The 27,524-nt window shown below is 35.6% G+C and overlaps 1 protein-coding gene across 3 annotated transcripts; it reads right to left on the bottom strand.

Moving 5' to 3' along the window:
* Positions 1-1,050: 1,050 nt before the first annotated feature.
* Positions 1,051-26,844, bottom strand: FEM1C (fem-1 homolog C). Of its 3 annotated transcripts, none has more exons than XM_054589944.1 (3): positions 26,486-26,844; positions 24,918-25,651; positions 1,051-6,548 (listed from the first exon to the last, which is right to left on the bottom strand). In XM_054589944.1, the coding sequence occupies exons 2-3, from the start codon at positions 25,459-25,461 to the stop codon at positions 5,239-5,241; spliced, it is 1,854 nt and encodes a 617-aa protein (XP_054445919.1). In that variant the 5' UTR covers positions 25,462-25,651; positions 26,486-26,844; the 3' UTR covers positions 1,051-5,238. The 3 variants fall into 3 exon arrangements, with proteins under 3 accessions (XP_054445919.1, XP_054445921.1, XP_054445920.1); XM_054589946.1 differs by lacking the exon at positions 26,486-26,844 and adding an exon at positions 26,285-26,385; XM_054589945.1 differs by lacking the exon at positions 26,486-26,844 and adding an exon at positions 26,007-26,189.
* Positions 26,845-27,524: the final 680 nt, after the last annotated feature.

The raw sequence follows: 27,524 nt of genomic DNA, 5'->3' as shown, positions 1-27,524 counted from the left end.
TACTAAATTTTAGAAATATCACAAGTATCCTTTATAGTTTTATAATCTACAAAGACATCCAATTATAAGTATGAAAAGATTTTAAAAAATAAACATCAATCCTAGCCATCAGTTAGTACTGGTTACCTATTATGTAAACAAGAGGGTACAACTGCCAAAGTTATTTGTTCTTACAGAAAAAAATAAATAAGGCTCAAATATGTACTAAAAATATAAGTATAGCTCGCTTTACAGCAGACTGTTCACTGGAAAGTTTTGGAAATAATTTTCTACAATAGACTAAATCTTTTTTTCCATTTTTATTTTTGACAATAATAAATACTTTAAACCACTTCATTCCTTGACTTACACAATGTACACAGTGGTTAATAAGCACCTGTGCTTAACTACTACTCATCAAATCTTTCTTTAATGTTAATGTCTTAAATGTATTCTTTTTATAAAGTTTCAATTTTTAAGGCAGAGAACCAGTTTCATTTTTGATATCAAATATTAGAAAAACACATTACATAATTAAGATAACATAAAGCTGAGTTAATTTTACTCAAAAAAATCTTATTTAAAAGAATCTTTACAATAAACAAAATGTAAGGTAATGTGGCACCCAGGAACCAATAATTTCACAATTCCAAAAACCCAAAATCACTGAAGAACGAACCTACTGATATGATAGTACATACATAGAGGGCAGGGGGAAAGGATTTTAAAATCTTTTAAAAATAAAGTATCTTAAGAACATGACTGTTTCTTGTTCAAATCCTTAAAATAATCTTATCCCTTTAAATTTAAATTTCCTTCTAAATGTTGGTGGTGGCATTCAGGGACAATCACAGAACCATGGGTAAACAAGACCAAGGTTTAAAAAGGTAGTGTCCAAAGGGTGACAAAGCCTATACTTGTTATGGATACAGCAGGTTAATGATTCATAAGGGAAACCCTCCTCAATTAGATATTTCATCTGTTTTTGGGGTTTAGAAATCACAGCCAGGGCATTTTCTGGACCTATTAAAGTTCTGTATTAAGAAACTTAAACATAAAAAAAAAAAAAAAAAAAAAAAAAAAGATAAGAGCAGTTAGATTTTATTGGGTTGGCCAAAAACTCCGTTTTTTCCATAAAACACATTTTTCATTTTCACCAATAACTTCATTGATTTGGGTATTTTGAGTATGTTGGCTATCCCCCATGTGGTATAAAATTGATTGTTCTCCATTAATGTCTTGATTTGATTGCTGTCAAGCTCAACTGGTCTACCCTACTGTGGAGCATCTTCCAAGGAGAAATCTCCAGCATGAAACTTCACAAAACACTTTTGACAGGTTCGATCAGTCACTGCACCTTCTCCATACATTGCACAAATCATTTTTGGGGTTTCACCTGTTTTTACCTTTCTTGAAATAATAAAGCATAACATGCCAAAAATGTTGCATACTTTCTTCCGTCTTCAACATTAAAATGGATACACAAAAATTCACCAATTTTGATTTTTTTTAAATGTACTGCTGACAAAGCTGTCACGATACAATCTAACAAAATTGTTTCAAATGAACTTAAAGACACCTAAGCAGTACTAGGGTCATCCAAGGAGAAAAAAATCAAATGAACCAAATTAACTTTTTGGCCAACCCAATTATGATTTAAAAGTGATGGAAATTTATAAAACTTACCTTTATAGTAATATATTTGACATGCTCCTGATACTTAATATCAAACCAGTTTTTAAAAAAACATGAACAATAATTAAAAGCAATTCCTCTCCCATGCACTTGACAACAAAAGTCTTCCCTAGTTTCTGTAATCTTTACTAGAAATTTAGAATAAACTGTGCCTAAATAATCTTTTTGCATAGAAGTATGAATACTAATAAATGCTATCTCCAGTTCTGACCATAAATTAGATGTTCTCGAAGCAAGAGTACATTATCAAAAGCATTAAGATAACATCAATCAAGTATTGAGTTAATAAGAATACACTTGCATTTGGTGCAATTTAATTTTATTAAACCTTACAATGAATGTTGTGGCATATCACTTTCCAATGTGTGACAACTTATTGGCTGGCACCTGAATACAGTACTTCTTTTGAAAAATACACAATGGGAACTGACAAAAGGGAAACTAATTGTTTAATGATATATAAGGGCAAAAAAAAAAAAAAAAGCAATTAATTTTAGTTTCCTTAGTATCTAACTCTAAAATGGTTAAAGTTCCAAGCAATAATGTTGTTACACTGCACAAGAATATTATCACATTCAGCCCCAACTCGGAGAAAATTAATTTACAAGGATTATACCTGTAAAATTCAACCTAAGGTTTCTGCTGGGCAATGATTTTAAAGAGCTACTTCGTCAAGTATAATCTAGTATTTTTTCCAAGTCACTGTAGACGGGGGGCAGGATCTCTAAAATATTATACATTAGGTAGCCACTTTACAAGTCAAAATCATACTAGGCACCAAATTATCTTTTGCTGACTTGGGCTTGTGTGCCTGTCATATTTATGGGTAAGGAAATGATGATCTTTAAAATCTATAACCCACTTGTCTTTATAGAGTCTAAGTAACGTGACCATTTCTTTTACAGAAATGATCACTAGTAGAACATCTAAAATTCAGCAGGCCTTAACAGGGCATTTTTATGGAAATGTAATCAAAACTTACATATTAACTCCAGCCAACATCACCATGCTACAGTGAGTACAATCAGCTCATTAAGTATTAACTTACTCTTCAGTTTAAAAAATAACACAAAATTTTTATTTTATTCTGTCGCACAACAATTTCGAGAATACTTTCTGACATAGGCCTCAACAGTGTCCAAGGTCACATTTATTAACCAACCTCCCCTAAAATAAAATCATGGACAATTTTTAGCTATTAAACTAACTGATTTTTCAAGTGCTCCTAATGGCATTTGCTGAGATGGCAAACAGGAGAATTGTATCCTAAGTGAAATAAGGCATTTCAGTTATCAAAACTAAGGAGCAATTCTAAGTTATCTATACTTGAGCAGTAGAAAAATGGTAAGTAAAGAAATCCTTATTTTATACTAGAGTTGCACAATTCAAGTTTACCTGTAAATTGTGAGATGTGTCTTACTATATAAGAGCATGTAGGCCCTCCAATCCCCTCTGAAAAGAGGAAATATTAAATCACTTAAAAATCTAATTGCTCATCTTTTACCCAAAATTTAATGTAGAGTTATTCTACTTGCAAAGGTTTTCTTTTTTTAAAATAGCCCATACAGATACAATTCTTATACGACAACGTTAATGTCAATCATTTCAAAATATTGATGTCTGATATTTCTAGATGTCTAAATCACAAATTATTCTTAATATATATGGCAGTTCAAATATTTCATCAAATTTGCCCATGGCAAATAAGATTAATATTAAAATCCCTTCATGAAAAGGCTGGAGAACAATCACTGATATTCAATTCATATTTCTCAATGGTGAAATTAAATTCACAACCTAGTAAAATAAGGGTACCTTTTAAAAAATTAAACTTCAATTATTTAACCAGGAAGTCTAATGCTGTTTTGTTTATTCACTACTCATTACCATATTTTATTGAATAAAGATGAAATAAACCTAATGTGACTGTTGGCAATGACGACTCCGTAAATACCATTTCATCAACCCTCTGAATAAATTGTCAACCCAAAAATCCAAGTAATCCAGCTCATTAAGCTCACAGGTAAAAATGAGTTTTTCTCAAACCAAAAGGAGTTTTTTATTCATAACAATTTTATTAAGACATTTGCAGGGCAAATATGCCATCATAAATTTTATTCTGAATAATAATAAAGTGCTGAATGATAATTACCTGAATCTTTTTTAGTACTTTCCACTTATCTTAAGTTAAAAGAGCCCTTTCTGTGGCATTGGCAAAGCTGTTTAAAAAACACCAAAAAAAAAAAAAAAAAAAGAAAGAACGAAAGAAAGAAAAAGAAAGAAAAAGAGAAAGAAAAGCTAACTTTCAGTAAGGGAAAAGGAAGCACTGCAACCTTTTGTGTTTAACTATAGTGACAAATAATTGAGACCAAAGTAATTCATGCAAGTTATCTTTAAAGGTATACTTAAGCTTGAAGAAAGAAAGAACACTTACTGACCATTGATACTATGGCAGTAAATTGCATACTAAAATACCTTAATTATCCTAGATGCCTAGATCTGGCTTGGCAAGCATCATGCCACTGACATGCTTTAGCTCTTTTTGTAACTAAAAGTGATTTGCAGTTCAGTTACTGAATATTTCAATGTGACTCATTAAGCTGTGTGATAAACTTTAGGTTAAATTTAAGCAAATTCTCTACACCTAATCACATCATCAGCACAAGCAGGACAATGCTGGCATAGCATGAAAGGTGGGTCACTTTCAAAAGATTGTTCCTTTTACTGCATGATATATTAAGATGTCAGACCTAAATTTCAACTGGGTTAATGAGTTAGAATAGATTTGTTTCCCAAATTTAGCACACAATAATTCCAGTGAATTAGAGAAAGAAATCTCAGATGTTGGGGGAAGGGGCCGCTGGAGCTCAGGTAGCTAACCAATAGCTCTAAAAACTGTCATGCTACAAGAGTACTTTCATAAAATGAACTTTGTAACAAACTCAACAGTGTTTTGAGTTGAAGTTGACCAACTGCTGCATAGAAAATATGCTATCATACAACAGTCAAGTTTAAGCCGGTGCTAGAGAAGATAAAGCACTTATGGTAACTGCAAATGGTAACAAGTACATAAAGTCTATACAACCTAGCATGGTTCGTCCATAAAGGGTGAGGGGAGGATGGAGAATGATAAGAAAAGTTAGGAGAAAAATAAAGTAGAAATGGGAGAAGCTTGGAGAAGAGAAGGAAGAAGCGGAACAGACAGACCTTCAATTGTATAAAATTCACAAACCAGGAAAATATAGACACCACTGAAGAATGGTTAACTCGGTCCTGAACACCCAACAGCAACAAAAACCAGAATGAATAAGCCTTTGGCAGACAATTTTAGAAATGTGAATATGACATTACATTTCTCAATAATTCACAAACAATATATTATATGGTATATTTATATTAAATACTGGGAAACCAATCCTGTAAATCTGATGCTTATAATGCTTTAGCTAATGAGAGCACGATGATATCAAGCTAAATGAATGCTGGTGTTATCACAACAGTGCTCAGTTATGAAACAACTGTTAACAATTCGTGCTTTGACAGTGCTAAAATACAGTCAAATTATCATCTATGAAGTGAAACAAAGGTCTCTAGCTTTTCTGGAATATGCCCTTTGTAATATATTCTATGATTCACTATGACACGAGCAGCAAGACACTGCAATGTGGTATGATTTATGGGCTGGATCAAATTTTTGGCTATTTCCTTCTCGTCCAGCAAGTCACTAGCAGTTTGTTTGTGCAAGTTTGTGGCATCAAAATGTGCACCTGATTTGATAAGGAGATTCATGATGTCTGGATGGTTGTTTAGAGCAGCAATATGTAGGGGACTGTTGTCATCGGAGTCTCTGACGTTCACATCAGCACCACATTCTATCAGTATTGCAGTTACTTGCAGAGATGGAAATTTACAAACAGGGTAGCGCCCTACACATGTAGTATTCTTGTCCACAGCCAGATGAAGAGGGCTGAAGTTATTCTTTCCCCTTGGATGCAGCTTAAGAAATCTGTATATAGTCTGCTTTTTGAAATGGTCCTGTTCTAGAGTGCAAGGGACTTTTTCTAACAAGCAAATTAAGTGCAAAATTATGGAAAGAGCCTTATTTAACTGTAATGGGTCAGCTGGACACTGAGTCTGTTTGATAGCGCGCTCTATTTCAAGGACACTTTTGCACAGTATGCCCATAAGATCATCAAATGTAACAGTGGTGCCCAGCAAGCCTTTAGCCCTATCCTGTAGCATAAAAGAGAACAGTTCTGCAAAAGATAATAAGCTGCTGGCGGTCATTGGGCTTAAAGGGTCCAAATTGTTCTGCTGCATATCCAAAGCATACTTCCATAGGTTGATGCATCGTTTGAAATTTCCGGAGTCTGCATAGACAGCGCCTCTATATCTAATATAATAAGAGGTATCAGGATGAGAAGGACCCAGAATACGTTCTCTAATTAATAGTGCCTGCATTCTCATCTCATCAGGATCAGCAATAAGACCTTCTAGCTCTTCTGAACTGTTTACCTCCTTGGCGTAATCATAAGCCATTATTAGTGTCTGAGGTACTGGTTTGCTAATTATATTAGTCCTATCACTGTATCTCATGTTCATTGCCTTTTTCCAGTATTTTAAAGCCCCAAGTAGGTCTCTTTTTTTGTCTACAAACGTAGCTCCCAAAAGCTCTAAAGCATTGATCCGCTCCGTCTTGCTGGTCTGTGCATGATGAGTCAGAAAATCCACAATATTTGTGTGACCAGTCACACTTGCTGAGAGAAGGGGAGTCATTCCATAACCATCCTTTTCCATCTTGGCACAATACATAAGAAGCATCTTCATGATGTCCAAACTTCCAGATTCTGCACAATCATGCAATGCAGTATTACCTTAAAGGGAGGGGAAAACAAAGATAAATATTGATACAGTGTAATGCATGCACATACTTTAGAACCTAAAGAAAAACAGGAAACTCCAAGCCACCCTTGATGTGACACACTTTAATTTGATTACAAATAAGAAAAAAAATGATCCCCAGCTACATAGCAGGGATTAAAGAAATACTTGTTAAATTCGTTGAATAAATAAAATAACCAAATTAGGCATGAAAAGATAGCCAAGATGAAACTCAAAACTAATCCATGACCTCTTGATATTTTTAAATAATGTTTCCAAGGCATATTCTAAAACTAAAAACTGGTGAAATGAAATTAATCAACTATTCACAGTTTTGATGATAGTCACTTAATTTTCTGGGTGAGCTTCCAAATTTGGAAATGAGAAACCTAGACTATAATATCTAAGATTCTACAATTTGATTCTAAAAGTAGTCAGAAACTATTTTTTCATTATTTCTGATTGCCAAAGAGAACTTGAACTGTTTTTAGTCAAAAATTCTTGGTACCAAAGTACTTTCCTCAAAAAGCTCCCATAAGAAAATCAAGTCCAGTGAAATCTGAAAAATATGTGGGTGGTTCAATATGAACTTTAAAAGGAGACATCTGAAGTGTCATTTCATAATAGATTATTTCCCATTGTAACTTAATTTTTAAACAACCTTTTCAGATGTACTAAATGTTCTAACATAGGCTTGTTCTTCCCATATATGGATTAAAACTGACAACAGGCACTGGCACATTAGTAAAGACCTGTATGGGACATATTAAGACATTATAACCACCCAAGTATACCTAAAATATAAACATTTTACTAATTATCGCAACAAAAATTATCACACAAACCTTTGATATTCACATTGTTTACAGAAAATTTCAACAGCGAGTCATTTTAGGCATGTGTGCAGAAAAGAGTTATTAGCATAGCTGGCTCAGACAGCTATCCTTAGAAAGACCTGCCTGCAAGGTCACTGGCTGGCCATTTGGGAACTTGTCTGGGAAACAGGTGCAAGACGTAACACTTTTCCTAAATGATAAGGGTAGGTCACTGTACAAACAATGCTGTTTATGCTGAAAAATCTATTTTTAAAAGTTTGTTTGATGTCATGTAAGAGCTAACAAGGGGACAACAACTAGTAGAAGAAAAAATTAGAAGAGTAAAGCCCACATTTTAGGGAAGGTTCCCCCAATGGCCTCTACTAATTATGGAAGAGGCAGGTGAAAAACTGAGCAGAGCTTGTGACAACCTTACTGGACTAGAGAAGAAAACTGGAGTCTAGAGCCCACTAGGAAGAGAACTTTAAAATCCTCCTACACTTTGGGTTATAGCTCTGAAGACCTACACTCTAGAAGCACTTTAAAAGCAGATGATATATAGCTGAATAGAGAACTACGAACAAGAAAATAAAAGTGTAGAAAGATGAAGGGATGGCAAAGCAGGAGACTGTGAGAGAAAGAGGGAATATTGTCAGAAAGGTTAATTTTACAGAATTCTAGTGGAAGAACGTTGGCTCAAAGCAATACCTAAAATAATAAAGTGTGAGAATTTTCTGAAGCTGATCAAAGATTAAACTATAAATTACATTTTCAAAACACCAGAAAAGATAAATTTTTAAAAATCACCTTTGATGCACACCATAGGAAAATTGCTGAAAACCAAAGAAAAAGAGAAGAATCTTAAAATCAGAGAATGGGTAGAAATGACCTATAAAAGACCAACAGTTAGAATGACAGGAAAGTTTTCATCAGGAAAAACAGACACCAGAATCAACAGAATATTTTAAAATAAAGGAACATAACTGCCAACTTAGCATTCTATACCCACATCAAGAATAATGTGAAATAAAGGACCATTTCAGGCAAGAAAGAAAAGCAAAAACACTAAGATATTTATTACCAGTAGACATAAATACTACATGGTAGGAAAATAAACTACATGGAAGCCTGGAGGTGTGGGCATAAACATCAAAAAGTAATTTGTGAGAATTCTAAATAAATATTGACTTTAAAATTAGTATCTCGTAGGACTTGAAATACATATAAAAGTAAAATGCTTGACAGCAATAGTAGAAAAGAAAGAAGGGTATCTGGAGATAAACTAGAGTGGGGCAAATACTGGCTTACAGTTGTGAGTACACAAAACAATTTATTCTTGTATTATTATATATTGTCACATTATTTGCCATTTGAACTGTAAACCTACGTTTGCCTCACCGTGTATTCTAAGATTTCTGCATTTCTTGGAAAGAGGTAAAAGTAGAAATTTAGGTTAGCCTTTGATAAGTCAGAGTAGTACTATCTAGGGTAACCACTAATGGAGAATACACACACACACACACACTTACTATTTATTATCTAATATAGAGAAAAAATAAAATAATGAAAAATTAAGCGAAGGCAAAAGGGAGCGGTAAAGAATACAAAACAGGTAGGGCAAATAAAAACCAAAACTAGTTAGGAGATTAAAACCCAAATATAGCAGCAATAACATTAAATGCAAGTAAACTAAATGTTCCCATTACAAGACAGAAATGTCAGACTAAGAAGACAAACACATAAAACTCAACTGCATGCTGCTTATAAGAAACACACCCTAAATATAAAGGGGGAAAAAAAGGTTGAAGTGAAAAGACGGAAAAAAATATATACCCTATGCAAAAACTAACCTAAGAAAATTGTCTGATATTATAATAAATTATTAGATTAAGTAGATTTTAAAGTAAAAACATAATTAGACATAAAGGAAATATATTTTATAATGAATAAAATTCAAAACAACATGAAGATAAAATTCCAGATTTGTTTTGATCTAAAAACATAGGTTTGAATTATATAAAGCAAAAATCAACAGAACTATAAGGAAAATCAGACAAACCTACAATCATAGGACATCTGAACACACCTTTCTTTCTCACCATAAAAGACCAAAACCAATAGGATATAGAAAATGTGAACACAATTAACAAACTAGATTTAACTGACATATAAATAAACACTGAACTCAATACCTGTAAAAAAACCATTTGTTCCCAAGCATATATGGAATGTATACAAATATTGGTCACGTATTCTGCACCATAAAGTCAGTCTCACACAAATGTCAAGAGATTGAAATCACTGAGTATGTTTCAAGTTCACAATGCAAATTAGATATCAAAAACAAACAAAAAACTAAAAAAAATCCGTATCAATGAAAAATAGAAAATATTTTTCACTGGATGATAGTGAAAACATATAACAAATCTTGTGGAATATGGCCAAAACTGTGTTTAAATGTACATTAGAAAAGAAGAAAGGCTTTTTAAAAATTACCTAAGTTTCCATCTCAAGCTGTTATAGGGGAAGAGCAGTAAGTTAAAACCAGAAGAAGTAAAAGCAAATAATAAAAAGCAAAAGAAGAAAAAGGTATCAGTATGCTGGCATAGCATTTATTACTCTCCTAAGTTTTATTCAACTATTGTCCCTTTGTAATCTTATATTAATAACTATGCAAAGAGGAGAAGATAAACTTACTCTATAAATAGAAAACAGAGACATTAGTAGTAAAACATAAATCCATGTCTCCCAATCGCCATGGCAGGGTACTGCTCATTTCTATGTACTGGTCATATTTTAAATGCTAGTCATACTAGACTCCAATGAATTTAATATACCTAATACAAACCCAATCTCGTAATAAAACCCTTACCAATCACAACTTTCCAACTCAAACACTTTCATGCTTCCTCTAAGGAAATAGCTGAAAATCTTTAAGATGGCTTTCGAAATTGTTCTCTATTGATTCTCAAAACACCATTTATGTGGGAGTGGGAGGGCAATGAGGAAAAAAAACTACAGTTTTAGACATCATGGTACATGAAGTAAAGCTTAATTGTGGTTAGAGGGAAATAGATTGTAAAGACAGAGAAATATTTCCCCACCCTACTTCTCCAGCCTTGTTTCTTACCACCTCTAGTATAAATGCTACACTGTGAATCTAGCCCAAGAGTTGGCAAACTTTTTTTTGTCAAGGGCTAAGTAGTGTTTTAGGCTTTGCAGGCCATAACATCAACTACCATATAGCGAAAAGGATCCATAGGCAATACAGTCTCCCTTATCCGCAAGGGATGCATTCCAAGACCCTGCATGATGCATCAAACAAAGGATAGTACCAAACTCTGTATGTATATGCTTTTTCCTGTACACATGTACCTATGCTTACCAAGGTCTACTAAGTGACCAAAAGACAAGTAGTGTATACAGGGTGGACACACTGGACAAAGAAATGATTCACATTCCAGGATGGACAGCAGAAGATTTCATCTCACTACTCAGAACAGTGTGCAATTTAAAATTTATGCGTTTTCTCTTTTGGAATTTTCCATTTAATATTTTTGGACCGTAGTTGTCCTTGAATAACAAACTGTGAAAAGTAAAACTGTAGATAAGAGGGGGAACTACTGTATGTTAAATTAATACACATGGTTGTTTTCTAACACAACTTTGCCTATGGACAATGAAATGTGATTTTCCTATAATTTTCATATCATGAAATATTATTATTCTTCATTTGATTTTTTTTTCAACCATTATAAATACAAAAACCATTTCTTGGCTCTCAGGCAATCCAAAAACAGGGAGTAGGCAGTCTCGATGACCCCTGGGCCGCAATTTGCCAAGACCTACCCTAATGCAAAAGACATTATCAACACCTGCCGTACAGAAGGTATACATCCTGCTTATGCTTCACATCATTCCATCCTAAGTATCTCTCCCAGCACTGGGAACAGTCTGCTCACTTCCACCTCCAAGTCTCTGCTCTTAATTCTCCTGTAATACACTCTTTTCTTCTTTGCCTTTTTAACTTCTTGTCCTTCAAGTCGCACCAGGAATTTTAACTGCTTAAAGAGGCCTCCATAGTTATACCACATCAATTTGCCATCTTGAGAATGCCTGGTGAATAAACATATCACTCATCGTGGTAGGTATTCATATTGCATCTACTATTATAATATTATGTAATACCTTACAACAGTATAATGTTACTGCTTCAGAAAGTTTTTCTTTTTTTACCTAAACTGTTGATATTCCTAAAGTACACAGACCCTATATTATATTTCCTCTCTATCCCAGATAGCAGTCAGCACACTGTTTAAGCTGAGGTGGGTTCTTAAATTTTTCAACTTGGTATCACAAAAAGTGATTCAAAGAGTCTCTGTGGATAAGTAAGTTTAAAACATAAAATCTTAGAAAAAGGGCTCTTCTTGACTGTGAGAATCTTGCTAATTCTCTAACAAGTATATCCAACCACAACTTTTAAGCCCTGGAAACCCTAAAAATATATGCTGAATTATAGCCCAGAACATTACTTAAAAGTTTAGAAAACAGAGGCTTTAAAAAAAAAGCATAACTTTAAAGCAACTATAATTTTTGTGACATGTCTGCAAGTCTCTTTTACCTGATAAGTTTTGATGAAGTTGTAATCAATAGTATACAATTGTTGCCTGCTTTTCACCTACATCTTGGTCATTTTGTCATGCTATGTTACCACATGGTCTATATGAACTATAATCATTCTCTTCATGGTGAAAGTTCAAGTAAGGAGGCATGTCATAACGGACAGAAACACTTCTCTGTTGATGGACATCTGCACTGTTTCAGAATTGCACTATTAGAATTAGTGCTTAAAAAACTGTAAGAACAAATAACAGATCAGTGTTTGCTGGGGGAGTGGGGATGCTGGAAGAGGGGTTGACTGCAAAGGGGCATGAAGGAACCTTTTGTTCTATCTTTATTGTAGTGGTAGTTAAGTTACACTACATAACTGTCAAAAGTTACAGACCTGTATACTAAAAAGGGTGGATTTTATTATATATAAATTATACTTCTATAAACAAATGACAAAAAAAATTAATGCCTACCTTAAAACAGAATCTCAAATATGTAATAACATACATTTTAAATTCACTTTCAAAGGAATTATAAAATATTTCAGAAGTTCCACTTTTATAGTGTTCTTTCTAGGACTAGAATCAATTGAATTTTTATTTATTTTACTTTTATACCTAGTTATATAGAGCATTTTTCCATGTCTGTTCACAAACTTTATTTTCTGACATGTTTCTTTATATTCCAGTTTCTGGTATTTGTCTGACTTTCTATATATAAATAATTTTTAAAATGATAACCAGTAGTCTGCTATATTTACTGTGTACAGGCATACCTTGGGGATATTACACATTCAGTTCCAGACCACTGGAATAAAGCAAATATCACCATAAAGTGAGTCACATGCTTTTTTGGAGGTTCCCAGTACGCATAAAAATTATGTTTACACTATACTGTGGTCTATTAAGTATGCAATAGTATTATGTCTATAAAAACAATGTACATACCCTAATTTAAAAATACATTCTTGCTAAAAAATGCTAACCATCATAACCATCAGGAAGTCAAAATCTTTTTGCTGGCAGGTGGTCTTGCCTTGATGTTGATGGCTGCTAATTAATCAGACTGGTAGTTGCTAAAAGTTGGGGCAGCTGTGGTAATTTCTTAAAATAAGACAACAGGCATTGACTTCTCTCTAGCTATTAAAGTCCTAGATGGCATCTTCTTCCAATATAAGGCTGTTCCGCCTACACTGGAAATCTGTTGTTTAGTGTAGTGGCCTTCTGGCTAACTTGCAGCATCTTCTACATCAGCACTTGACTGGTTCACCTTGCACTTTTTTACGGATACAGTTTCTTAAACCTTATGAATCAAACTCTGATAACTTCAAACTTTTCTTCCACAGTGTCCTCACCTCTCTCTTCCTTCAATTAAAGAGAGTTAAGGAATTGTTCTGGATTAGGCTGTGGCTTAAGGGAGCACTGTGACTGGTGTGATCTTTTATCCAGACCACTGAAACTTTCTCTATATCAGCAATTAAGGCTATTTCACTTTCTTGTCATTTGTGTTCAGTGGAGTAGAACTTTCAGTTTCCTTCAAGAACTTTTCCTTTGTACTCACAACTTGGCTAACTGGCACAAGAGAGCTAGCTTTTGGCAGGCCTTCCACATTAAGCTTGATCATTTCTAGCTCCTGATTTAAAGTGAGGGACATGTGGCTGCTCCTTTCACTTGAACACTTACAGCCATTATAGGGTTATTAACTGGCCTAATTTTAATTATTATTGTATTGTGTTACAGGGAATAAATGGGGAAGCTTGAGGAGAGGGAGGAAGATGAAGGAACAGCCAATTGGTGGAATAGTTAGAACACATAAAACATTTACTGATTAAATTCATCATCATATGGGCATGGTTTGTGATACCCCACAACAAATATAAGAGTAATATAAAAAATCACTAATCACAGATCACCAGAACAAATATAATAATGAAAAAGTTTGAAACATTAAATTATCAAAATGTGACACAGAGACACAAAGTGAGCAAATGCTGATGGAAAAAAATTGCGCCAAAAGACTTGTGTGATGCAGGGTTGCCACAAAACTTCAATTGGCAAAAAACACAGTATCTGCAAAGTGCAATAAAGTGAAATGCAATAGAACATGACACGGATATATATTCTGCTTTATCACTTGTTTCATTCAAAAACATTACCTGTGCTGTAGGTATTAAATGCAAGTTCTTGTGAAAAATATAACAAGGTGAATTTAAAACCTGAGTTACTGTTTTGTGACTAGTCTGTGCTCAGTTACAGGCCCAAGACCAAAAAAATCATATTTAATTTTTGCTAGGTAACTGTGTTGATTTAAACTTTTGTTACATAATAACATATACCAAACACTTCTGAAAATTCAACTCAACACCTTTTCTGGTTTACATGTTTCTTTAAAATGTTTCCATAATACAATAATTGCATTTTCAAAAATTTTGTATCTCTGCTCTAACCAGGTGACTCTTGGTTGGAGCATCGTCCCATATACCAAAAGGCTATAGGTTTGATTCCCCCAGTCAGGGCACATACCTAGGTTGTGGGTTGATCCCCAGCCAGGGTGCTTACAGGAGGCAACCAATCAATGTGCTTCTTTCTCACATTGATGTTTTTTCCCCCCTCTCTCTCTCCTTCCTTTCCTCTCTAAAATCAATAAAAACATATCCTCAGGTGAGGATTAAAAAAAATAAAGCTTTAAAAAAATTTGTATCTCCACCCTTTAATGAGAGCAAGACAATGAAAATAGAACACAAAGTGCAAAAATACTACCAGGCATCTTAGATATAATTAAGGATATTGAGCAATGAAATGAAGTTAATTTACCTTTAGCTAAAGAAAAAAGGGAAGTATTGCATTATATAATTCCCAATGCCCAATTACGAAAAAGTTAATTTGGAGGAATAATTAAAATTTCTGAAAATGAATTCATAATGCAATATTTTTATGTTTTCTCAAAAGACCTATCTGTTAAATGGACAATTCTTAAAACTCAAGATAATAGTACCCTAAGCGTTAATTCAGTTAAAGTATTGTTGCAGAAGTTAAAATAGTATGGTACAAATACATTAATTTTCATCTATATAACTTAAATAGTGCTAAGAAAGTTCAGAAGAATAAAAAGTAGCCATATTCACTGGGATGCTTCTGAGAGAGCTATTAAGGGAAAGAAATTATGGGACGTGTTCATGCATAAAAGCATACAGTATTCATTAAAAGACCTGACGTGCTAATCTTTGTTGTAATTTTGAAGAGACCTGTAATATTCTGATCATAGGCGCATAAAAGATAGGAATTCATGCTCAACTGTGATAGTTTAGGTGCATAGCAATGGGGTGAAGTTTTTTTTAAATTAAGCAATCTGAAACAGATTAAGTATTTTGAGCCCCAAGAGTTTCCTGGTTCCAAATCAGATAGTTTGGGTTTGATGGAATGTTATCAATAAACCATTTAAGTCATAAAAAAACTTCAGAGCATTTATAAACATCTCAATTTGGGTGAGATTACATAGACTCATTAGATTCGGAATTAAATCAGTTTCTAAACCACTCCCAGATAGTAAACAGAATTAATTCATCTTTTTAATGAAGCAAAACTGTCCTCATAAGGGGAGTAAAATATTTAACAGTGTTTGTTATAAATTACTATTTCTAGCAACATCAATTCAATAGATTCCACTGTCCATTAAAATCTTCACATAGTTCAAGCTTTGTGTTTGCGTTTTTTCAGTGTAAGTCAAAGTTGTGCTTCTCAAACTTCAGTGTGTAAAGTCACCAGAGGATCACAGTAAAACACAAATCTGATTCAGTTGATCTAGGGGTGGCTTCAAGTGGTGCCTATGCTGCTGGCCTTTGCTATTTTGAGAAGCAAGGAAATAAGAGAAAGAATCTTATTTTTTTGTTTGCTATACAGCAGATTCTCAAATAATGTCACTTTACAGCATTGTGATTGTGATTTATTCAGTTATAATGTTGATAAGACGCCACAGGAACTTAACTCTTGTTTACAACAATTAGCAATGGTAAAATTGGTTTCATTATACGTCCTTTCACTTAAAAGTCACAATCAACAGTGTTAAGTGAGGACATGCTATACAGATACTATAGTTTGCCAGGTATAACATGCTCCCATGTACAATGCTCTTTTGTTTTAATTTTTTTAATTAAATTTTTTATTTATTTATACTTCGAAACAAAATCGATTATCATATTCCAGGGATTTATTTTGCATACAGATATTGTCACTACTCTCTACAGAGTTACACTTTTAATGCATAAGCATAAATAAAAGCATTAAAAACATTTACATAGATATGGAATTAGTACTACCCATGTATAACGCACATCCTTATTTTTCCCTCAAAAATTTGGGCAAAAAAGTGCACATTATACACAGCAAAATATGGTATTTGCCATATAGCTAAAGTATCTAATAGTTATATCAAGTGATATGAATATAAGCTCAAAAGGAGAATTAGGTCACAGCCCTGTTTTATACCAGACAGAAACAAAACTTCACTATTCCTCTTTAAATTTAAACATTTATATGTCATAGAAGGAATAGGGTGTTTTACAACTAGATTACACAGCTGATCCACAGAAAAGTTCCTGTCTATGTAGTAATGGGTATTAATAAATTTTAACCCCATTGCTATGTACCTAAACTATCACATTTAAGCATGAATTCCTATCTTTTAAGTGCCTGCTATCAAAAGATTACAGGTCTCTTTAAAATTACAGCAACTAAGATTAGCACGTCAGGTCTTTTAAGGAATACTACTGATGTCTATTCCTAAAAACTTTCTTGCTTAAGTCAAATCTAGGTAAGTGATCCACAGCTGAATTTTTAAAAATTAGTTAGTAAAATATAATTGAAATTGCTGTAAACAACACCATCAAAAGAGTGAAAAACAATTCACAAAATACAAGAAAATATCTGCAAGTCATGTATCTGATAAAGGACATGTATTCAGAATATATAAATTGCTCTTACAACTCAGTAATAATAAAAAAAAAAAAGCCCAATTTAAAAAGGTGCAAAGGATATGCAGACACTTTCCCAAAGATCTACAAATGGCCAATAAGAACATGAAAAGATGATCAGTGTCATTAGCCACTGGAGAAATAAAAATCAAAACCACAATGAGATGTAACTTCAGCCCATTAAGATGGTTATCTTAAAAAGTTGAGCAATAACAATAGTTGGTACATTGCTAACAGAAGTATAAAATGGTCAGCTGCTTTGGAAAACAGTTTGGAAGTTCCTCAAAAGGTTAAACAGTTAACCATATGACCCAGCAATTCCATCCCTACCTGTGCTCAAAAGAAAACATACATACTCAGAACTTTTATATAAACATTCATAGCAGCATTACTCCTAATAGGCAAAAAGTAAAAACAACCCAAATGATCATCAAGTAATGAATGAATGAATGTGGTATATCTATACAGTGGATCATTCAACAATAAAAAGTAATAAAGTACTGACAAGCTATAAAATGAATGAGCCTTGAAAACATTCTGCTAAGTGAAGCAAGTCACAAAAGACCTATATTATGATTCCATTTATATGAAATGTCCAGGACAAACAGAGAATGAAAGATTACCAGTTGTCTAAAACTAGCCCATTTGGGGATGATTGTGTAGTGGGGATGAAAAGGTGACTGTGGTGATGGTTGCACAACTCTGTGAACATACTAAAATCACTGATTTGCACACTTTAAATCAGCGAATGGTATGTGAAAGCTGTTTTAAAATCAAAGTACTTGTGTTTTTGGTAAAAGTGTAAGTTTTGACTTTTATTAGCAGTATTAAAGGGTCTTTTTTGTAACAGCGTTGTCTGGAAATGCCCAAATCTGCTACAATAGGACTTCTTTAGCATACTGTGCTTGGCATGATTCTTCTTCAACTTTGTATCTAGGACTATGCTGAATCCGTAAGAGGTCCATTTATAAAGATGAGGAAAGTGTGAGCAGTTCAACTGTATAACAATGTTGATTCCAAGTATTTTATTCCTGGAATAACTTACTGATATGTATTAAGGGAGAGGTGAGAAGGAGTAGACAAAAACACTTTAGGATATCAAAGAAGTAGAAGACTCCTCAGCTTAGAATGTTTTGCTCCCCCATGCATATTCTAAGATACTCAAGGACAGGAGTTTGGGGGGGAAAGGGATCAAAAATAGAATCAAAGACTAACTGTACTAAGATTTCCATGTGCCTTCCCTTCATTAATTTTTTGTGTAAGGCACTGAGTTAGGAACATACAGAAATTGAACAATACAGGTCGGTCCTTGAGCTCAAGACAAAGTTAAATCCTAAAAAGCATATGTATCTGTAGAGGAAATATGTATTCTTATCTCTGAGTGGGGGGATGAAAAATTGCCTTTGAAATGGGTCTTTATATTAAGTATAATTTTCAAGGTTAAGAGCACATGAGCTAAGGAATCAGGACTAAAACAACTAACAGTGTAGTTTGATGATAACGACACAATATAAAGTTAATGAAAACGTCAAAATTACAATTTCATTACAATTTCCTTTCTGGCCTCTCTAGTTCACTCTATTGAACAAAATCTCTTCTCAAAAGGAGAGAAAAAAGAGAAGGAGATGTTTTAGTCAGATTTGCATCCCTGTGACTTCTTTACTTGGGCCTCTCCCCACCACTTCCATCTTGATCTTCCATCACATACGTTCCTGATCTTTCAATAGCATAAATCTCTAGAATACCAAGAGCTTCCTGAATTGTTTTAATCAAACAAATTTAATTAATCATTCTTGGAAAATTTGATACAGATGAACTCAGTGAGAGAACCACATGTACCCACCCATTAGTCATTAGGTAAAACTTAATCTCTGCCTTCATTCCTGGTGCTGCCTACGGCTTGAAATAATGGCATTACTAAGGATTTATTCATTTCAATTCAACTTCATTTCTTGAGGATTCACATTTCAAAATCCAACCTCTAGGGATAGAGGAATACACTACTTTCCTACTCAATTTACACATAATCTACAGCTTAGTTTCTCCAACTAGGCTAGGTTCCCTGGTGATACAGAGCCATGTACAAGGAAATATAAGAGGGAAGAGAATGAGCACAGAACAACCTGCAGGAGCAACTTGATGATCTGGGATCAAAATGTTAATAAATTCAACCAGTCAGCTATTTAAATATTTTTAAATGCAAATAAATACAGATATGTTACAGGTAAAATAAAAGTTTAAGTCTCTCCCTTTTACTCCTCTCTGCAAGTATGTGTGTTGAGGTAATGAACAGATGATAAGTCAGAAAAGAAAAGAGGACATCTTCCAACACTCTCAGATAGTCCTGTAGTACATTAAAATAACTTACCTGTATAACAACAATCATTATCTTTGTCCATTATCTTAATACTAACACTTCTTAATTTATGGAATATATTTTCAGTTGAAATTCCTTGTATCAACAGTAACATATATGTAATTTCTTTCTTTCTTTCTTTTACACTTTCTTGACTACCATACATTTACACTCTAAAATGCCTCTACTGTGGGGGAAAATGTAATGCCTGAGCTTCGCTTTAAACTACTGCAGAAAACAAAAGAAGAGGAAAAACGTATCTTTTTAAAAACTTTGGAAAATGTGGATAATTGGTGAAGCAAGGTTATAAGTACATAGTGGATCATCTATTCTTCTCTAAGCTTACATAAAAGTTAGAAAATTTCCATAACAAAAAGGCAAATAAACTGCTCAAACTAGCTCTCTCAAAACCTTACATACTAGCTATATTTAACCATGAGCCTACACGAATTTCTCCCTTTTCTAAACCCCTACAAAATTCTACCTGTAACACTCATTTTTCACAATTACTGTCAATTCTTCATGTACTTTTTTCCATACTGAAAGGACTATAACAGAGTCCTTGCTAGCAAGGAGCTTCTAATCTTTTCTCTTAAATCCATGACATTCATTCAGTAAGCCCATTTCCCAAATACTCACTTTGGGCCAGATACTCTTTCTAATGCATGCATACAAACTAGGTCTCTGGCCTCAAAGGGCTAATTAAAAATGTATCAGGTTGGCCAATAAGTCTGTATGGGGTTTTTTCCATAAAATAAAAGACACATTTTTCTTTTTCACTAATAACTTTATTAATTTGGATATTTTTAGTATGCCGGGTATCTCCCACATGGTGTAACATTGTTCTCAATTAACGTCTCTATTTGATCATTATCTACTTCAGCTGATCTACCCACCGTGGAGAGAATCTACCATCCAGCAAGAAATCTCCAGCACGAAAACTTGGCAAACCACTTTTGACACATTTGATCAGTCACAGCACCTTCTTCATACACTGCACAAATCTTTTTTGTGTGTTTCAGTTGCATTTTCGCCTTTCTTGACATAATTCGATTTTTTTAAATGCATACTTATATAACAGCTGTCACAATACAATCTAACAAAATTGTTTCAAATGAAGTTAAAGACAACTAAGCACTACTAGAGCCAAAGTATGGAAAAAATATAATGGACGTTTTTGGCCAACCCAATAATTTAGCCCTGAGTGCTCTTTGGTCCAAACAGCATACCTACTTTCCAGTTTTTCGACCCTTCAAGCACATTTCTCAATGTGACTTTCTTCATGCCATTTTCTAAGCGTTAAAAACTCTATCAAATCCCTTCTGCAGATCTGAACCCCAACAATCCTTTCAAGCCAAGTTCAACTTCTCTATGGAAGCTCTTCTAGTCAGTACACTTTTATAAAATCCTACAGTATATATTTTTACCATTCCTTTAGCAATTAACAAAAGGGATGTCCTGTACCTTCATAGCTTCCACAATGTCCAATACAATGCCTTGCCTATAGAAAATGCACAGTAATTATATTACCAATTTATATAATTACCTGTGTACCTAAAATGAATGGCTCATGCGTTGAGGATAATATGTCCCCTAGGACAAAGGTCCCCAACCTCCAGGTTGCAGACCAGTATTAGTCCTGTTAGGAACCAGGTCGCATAGCAGGAGGTGAGCTTCAATGTAATACACTTGAATCATCCTGAAACCATCCCTACACAATGCCCCAACATCTGTGGTCCGTGGACAAATTGTCTTCCATGAAGCCAGTCCCTGGTGCCAAGAGGTTGAGGACTACTGCTCTATGGTAAGCCTCCCCAATCCCAACTCAGAGCTCTTCCGTTGGTCTGTAGTGCCCAATCACTTTCTGCTGCTCAATTACAAGCTGAAGAGCTTTAATTAACTTTATCATAAATCTGCAAAGCCCTATTCTAAGTTTTAAAAGAAATAATAAAGGACAAAAAAAAAACCCCCAAAGATGAGTGAAACCATAAAGTGCTGAGATCAATATGACAGTTATAAAACTGGCTTGTATAATTACTTCTGATTTAGGGTCTATAGTTTTAAATGGCAACCAGCTCTCCTGTCTCAAAAACCAACTGTTAAACTAGAGAAGTTATTTCTAAATATCTCGAAGTTTTTCTCCCCTTTTTGAATGCGATGGCAAAAGAAGTAACCCACTGTCCCCTCAGGTAATGAGTTGTTTAGGGATAAAGTATTTCCAAATATCTAACAGAAGAAAGCACTACTGTTGCACTTAATCATGTTGTCGTTTAAGTATCTGCTTAAGAACCTGTCTCTATGATCAAACCATGAGCTAGCTCCTCAAGGGCAGGGAATCAAGGACTGGATATCATGCCTTACTCATCACCTTTGTATAAGATATCCTAAGTCTAACAGCTTGGCACACTGAGGCAATTCAATAAATGATCTCTCAATTAATGAATAAATTCCACCTAAGGTTAAAACACATTAAAAATGCCAACAGCCTGTTAAAAAGTAATGGACAGAGGTTAAATAATATATTCAAATGCTAACTGCCTATTAAAAAGTAATGGAATGTATAAGTCACATTTTATATTTAAGCAGATCAAGCATAATCTATTTGCATTTTCTTCCTTCAGAAACATTTCCAATGGCTGACATATAAAATTTCCTGAGAAATTATTCCATTTTATCCCTAGTCTTATCAATCTTTTCTATTTTTTGGGTGGGGGTAAAAATGTGGGAAAAATTCTTAATGCTGTCAGATCCTTCTCCAGTGGTCCTGCCTCAGTTTCACTTGGTTCCGGCATTTTGTAACCCCTTTCCAGGGGCGTCCAACCCACGGCCTGCAGGCTGCATGTGGCCCAGGAAGACTACAAATGCGGGCCAACACAAAACCGTAAATTTACTAAACATTGAGATTTTTTTCTTTTCATCAGTGTTTGCATATTTAATGTGTGGCCCAAGACAACTCCTCTTCTTTCAGTGTGACCCAGAGGCGCCAAAAGACTGGACACCACTGTGCAGCTTAAAAAAAGCTGAAGAGTCAATGAGAGTGATCATCAAAAATGAAAGCTACGGGATCAGACCAGGGTAGGGATCAGAGCAGGGTAGGATACAATGTACCTTAATCTGTCCAAACAATCATTAAAAGTCACTATCGAAATTAAAATGCGCCATGAAAAGGTAAGACTACTGCACACAGTGATAGCGAGGCTATGTATACTTTTGGAAAACATAAATATGATATTGATACTTGGGAAAAAAATGACTAGAATAAGCAGACCACTGGCCAAAAGAGGGAGTATACACATGTTCACATACACAGCTATATGATAATAGTGATTAAAAAGAAATATTCTTCTAAAATAGCAAAGGTAATCAAGTTAAATACTGTTTTTATTAGGGCAAATGCTCACAAAATAATGAACTATTTATAACTATTAATATTTATCTCAAATACTGTATCTCCAGGTGTATATAAAGCAGCTTTGAAAAGCACACAGGAGATAGTACCAGTACTCATCTCTACAATGACATAAGAGTTTAAAACATTTCCCAATTTGACTTAAATATATGAATTCATCAATAATCAGTCCATTATTAGGCTGATCAATAAAAAAGCTCAAAACAAAGAAACAAAAAAATCCAACAAGCCTAAACATGAAGCCGTATCTTTTAACCCTTTCTCTTCAGTTATGATTTCAAAGTATTCCTACTATTAATATGGTCAGTTAAGCAGTCATTTGTTCTCTTAAGTGTTCTTTCAAACGATAATTGTTTAAAAAAAAAAAAGTCATGCTGTCTTTTGACCCAAAAACCTATCTCAAAAATAATCAGGAACAGTTGAAAACACTTACAAGAAAGAATGCTTACTGAAAAGCCAGAAGCAACATAAAACTCCATTAGCAGAAGAGTATGTAGCTACTAAAATTAAGGAGCTAAGATTAATGACATTACAGATCACATTTATTCAGCTAAAAACAGGTTAAAGAAAAGTATATAAAATAAAATTGCATACATATATCTATATGCAAAATTCAGAAACATCTTTAAAAGGGTTATCTCCAAGGGTTTGGATTTTGTGAAATTTTTATATTTCTTCTGGGGGAAAATATTTCAGAAAAATCACAATAAGCCTGTTGCATTTTTATAACACACCTTTTTAAAAAAAGATAGTAACTTTAATAAATGTATCCAGTAACTGTATGCCCCATAATTGTGGTTTAGCATCTCTAAAAGGCAACCAGATACTATCAAAATGATAAATGCACATTTACTTTGATTTGGCAATTCCATTTATGAGTATTTTTAATACAGCTATTCTCACACAAGTGTGCAAAGACACATTTTTGCTCAAGAATATTCACAGCAGCATTGTTTGTCTAGGATGAGACCCAAATGTCCATCAATAGAGATCAGATAAATAATTTACATACAATGAAGTACTGTGTAGCCCTGAAACAAACTGAGGTAGTTATGTGTGTTGGAATTGAATGACATTCAAGGTAAGTTAAGATTTTTTTAAAAACAGTATGTATCAACTAACAGATGAATGGTGAGAATGATAGTGAAGTATACTTGTATTAGCTCTAGGATATAAACAGAAAAAGCTGCAAATAGTGGTTGCCAGTGGGTAATAAGACTTATTTTTCATTATAAAGACTGTAAAGCAGTCTGAATATTTTTTTTACCATGTATGCTACTTTTAAGTTTTAATACAATAGGTTTTTTTAAAATTAAGCAGTGAATTATTTTGCTGCTGTATAAATAAATGATTAAGAAAAACAGGTTTTCAAATATCAAAATTATGGTATCAAACAGTTGTTTTTTAAGTTTAAAATAATTCTAAACGATCATTTGCTGCTTTAAATATATTACAATTGCTGTAAATTATACACAATTGTAAACCTGAGCTCTTCTGGACAAAGGTTGTTTACATTGTTGCTAGCCAACAAATCCACATTTGTTTAATCTAATCCTTGTTTTGTTCTCAGTAATGTTAGCAGTTTTTAAAAATCTGTTTTCTTTCTTGCTATATTTAATAAATCCTATATAAAAAGACTTTCTATTGGCCACAGAGTAAATAGGGAATGAGGGGCCAGATTTTTCTTTTCCAACGATATTAATCCCTCCAGGTCAATTTGGCCTAGCCTTCCCCAGCAGAACAACAAAAGAAATGCCTACCTAAGATAAACAAGAAAATGACTGATTAAATATAGTAGTTTCTACTCCAAGGGTGTTTTAAAAAAAAATTAAAGCTAAGAAAAATATATTACATTGAAGTATATTATCAAAAAGATTAAATACAAGCTAAGGCCTCAGATCCAACTGCCACTAACATGCTCCGTAACTTTGAAGAACCCATTTCCCAGCAATTAGAAGTTACTCCAAGTAAGGGACAGAAAATGCTGCTTAACATAGAGACAGAAGTCCTTTTACCACATTTGTTCAATGTTATCAAATGTCACAGAAACAATCAATAAGGTTATAAGGGAAAGTACACATAATCATAACAATTCTGTCAGCGTTGGCTTCCTCAATCAACACCACTGCTTATACTTAGATATCAGGTTTCCAGAAAATAAGTGGTAAACAACTTAAAAATTAAAAAGGAAGTAGAACTCACCTTTAACACTTTTTCTATTAACATCTGCCCCCTTTTCAAGTAAATATTGAGCAATCTCTTTGTGTCCTTTGTAACATGAAATCATCAAGCAGGTATGCCCATGTCGGTTAGACACTTCCAAATCAGCTTTGTGTTCTACAAGGTACTTTACGATTTCCAAATGGCCATCGAAACAGGCAGCTCTAAGAGGAGTTGAATTGGTTAAAGTTGTGTTGTTGACAGATGCTCCATGATTTAACAAAGACTGAACCACCTTCAGATGTCCTGCGGCAGAAGCGGCCCATAAAGGGGGGGCCCCCTCTATGGTTTCACCATCAAAATTGACCGAGCCCCCGATTTCTATGGAGGCACTGCACTGCTCTAGGAGGAATTCCACCATGTCAAGGTGCCCATACCTGGCCGCCATCAAGAGTGGCGTGGCCCCATTTGTTTTTTCAGAGATCAAGGAGGAAATCTCCTCTTTGGATTTGCTTGCCAACAACTTGGTGAGAAGCCGGAGTTTGCCATCGCGAGCTGCATTAAATACTGCTGTCTTTAGATCCATTTATGTGCAGTTCAGAGGCTGTGCTTTATTAATCCTTCAAAGCAAAGCTCCAGCTTCACTCTACGGACGCAGGCAAGAGTTACAGGAACCAAAATTCACTGTTAATCACTGCACCTCAGGACGGACATAAAACCACGGCGAGTATGTTCTGTTCTATCGCCTTCCAACATCTGATAACCAGAGCACCAAACTAGAGGGGGGAAAATGGTAGTTTTGAGTTTTCCATAGGCAAACGCAAAAACATTTTGATTTTTCCTATTTCTACTCTGTGGGAAAGGAGGAAAAGCCATACTTTAGGGACTACCGCCTCTACCACCACCCTCCCTCCCCAAAAAGGTGAAAAAGACTACGAAAAGGTACACAGACCCAAATGTTTTGGTGAGAGGCTCTCTCTTCTCTACACACGGTAAATTTAAACACTACAGGCAACCGGTCTTCTAGCCTCCTAGCCAGCTACGCTTTAGTTCTAGTTTTGTTCTACACATGCCCAGGGAGAGTACAACCGAAAAAAGCCGGAGAGGTTCAGAACTGTTTCTCTTACTCACATCTGCAGAGAGCGGACCAAGGGCGCGAGGCTGGAAGGCCTCATTGTGGCCAGCAGGGGTTTCGTGGAGGAACAAAAAAGTCAGACACAACAAACCACGGCCAGCTAACGCCAAACCCGCTCATCCGAAAGGTTCTCTTTCCTTTAAGATTACTCGAGGCTCTCAGGAAATCCGGCCGCCTTTTAGCTAACTTCGCCCGCCCCGTTTTGATCCCTCCGCCCTCAAGGGATTCGCAGCTCCCCAAACCACAGCCTCCCCTACAGAACCTTCACCTCTACCTTTTCCAGATACAAGCGGCCCCTCTCCAAAGTCCTCCATCAACCACAGCCCCTCCCGGTGGGCCGACATGCCTGTGGCCTCCGGCCCGCTGCCACCTTCAGCTGCCCGGGGCACCCTCCTTTACCCTTCCCGCCCAGGCCTCCCCGCGAGCGCCTCAGGCGAGGGCCCGGGATCCGGCAGGCCGCCGCCGTCACTACTACCTGCCCGTAGGCTAGTCCTTCCAGCCGCCGCTGGCCGCTCGAGCTCTGGCCGCCCCCTTCAAATTCAAACCGCTGTCCTCGCCACCGCCTGGGCCGCCCCACTCCGTCTGCGGCCGCACAGTTCCTCCATGCCCCGCGCCCCACAGGAATGAGTCCGGCCGCGCCGCTCGCCCCGCCCCGCCACGCTGAGCAGCCTCCCGCCCTCCCAGTCTACGCGGGCTGCAGAGGCTGCAACGACTGCCGCGGCGGATGGTATAATGGGGTTCGGGCCTGGGGCCGGACGAGCTGGAGCACGGCTTCACATCACTGACGCGGCATCCGCGCCATTGGGCCGGGGGAAGGCGGCAGCCGCCGCGGGCAACAGCCTAGGGGCGGGGCGGCCGGCCGTGGGGGGCCGGCGCGGAGGGGGCGGGGTCACGAGCCTGGCCGAGGCCGCGCCTGCGTGCGGCGCTCTGCTGGAGGGTTAGGGCGCAAGTGAGTGCTAAGAAGCGGCAGGGTCACGCAGTGCTGCGGTAGCTCAAGGCCAGTGTAAATGCTGAGGACCTCTCCTGGGGTCCTCCGGCCTTCTACTTTATGGGCGCTTCTTTTGTGAGGCTTGTTTCGGGGAACCGTTGGGTCCCACTGCCACGAACCCCAGAGGAGGGGGTAACCATCGTTCTCACACACATAAATTTTGTGGGCCTATATCGAGCTCATAGATCTCAAAAAGTAAAAGAAAAAGAAAAACACAAGAAACAAATTTGAGAAAAAGATTAGTTTTGGAGGCTGCCACACATGACTAATATTTTTTAAATGCGGACTTTAAAAAATATAAAGGCTACGAGGAATGGTAAAACTTAAGAGCAGTGCAAGTCAGCAAGGTTGTTTTCTTAACTCCGACCAACCAGGAAATGAAAGAAAGTTAAAAAGTTAATATGAATGAGAAGGTTACTACTTCATACAGCAGGAAACAAACTTCTGGAGTTCGTCATAATAAGACATAATTAAACTATAAGACATGTATTAAACTAGATTGAAGAAGAGTTTAAATATATTTGGG

Source organism: Pteronotus mesoamericanus, unplaced genomic scaffold (genome assembly GCF_021234165.1).
Source record: "Pteronotus mesoamericanus isolate MK-2021 breed Mesoamerican mustached bat unplaced genomic scaffold, CSHL_Meso_final scaffold_167, whole genome shotgun sequence".
NCBI classification, from domain to species: Eukaryota; Metazoa; Chordata; class Mammalia; order Chiroptera; family Mormoopidae; genus Pteronotus; species Pteronotus mesoamericanus.
This window is presented reverse-complemented; position numbering and strand designations above follow the sequence as displayed.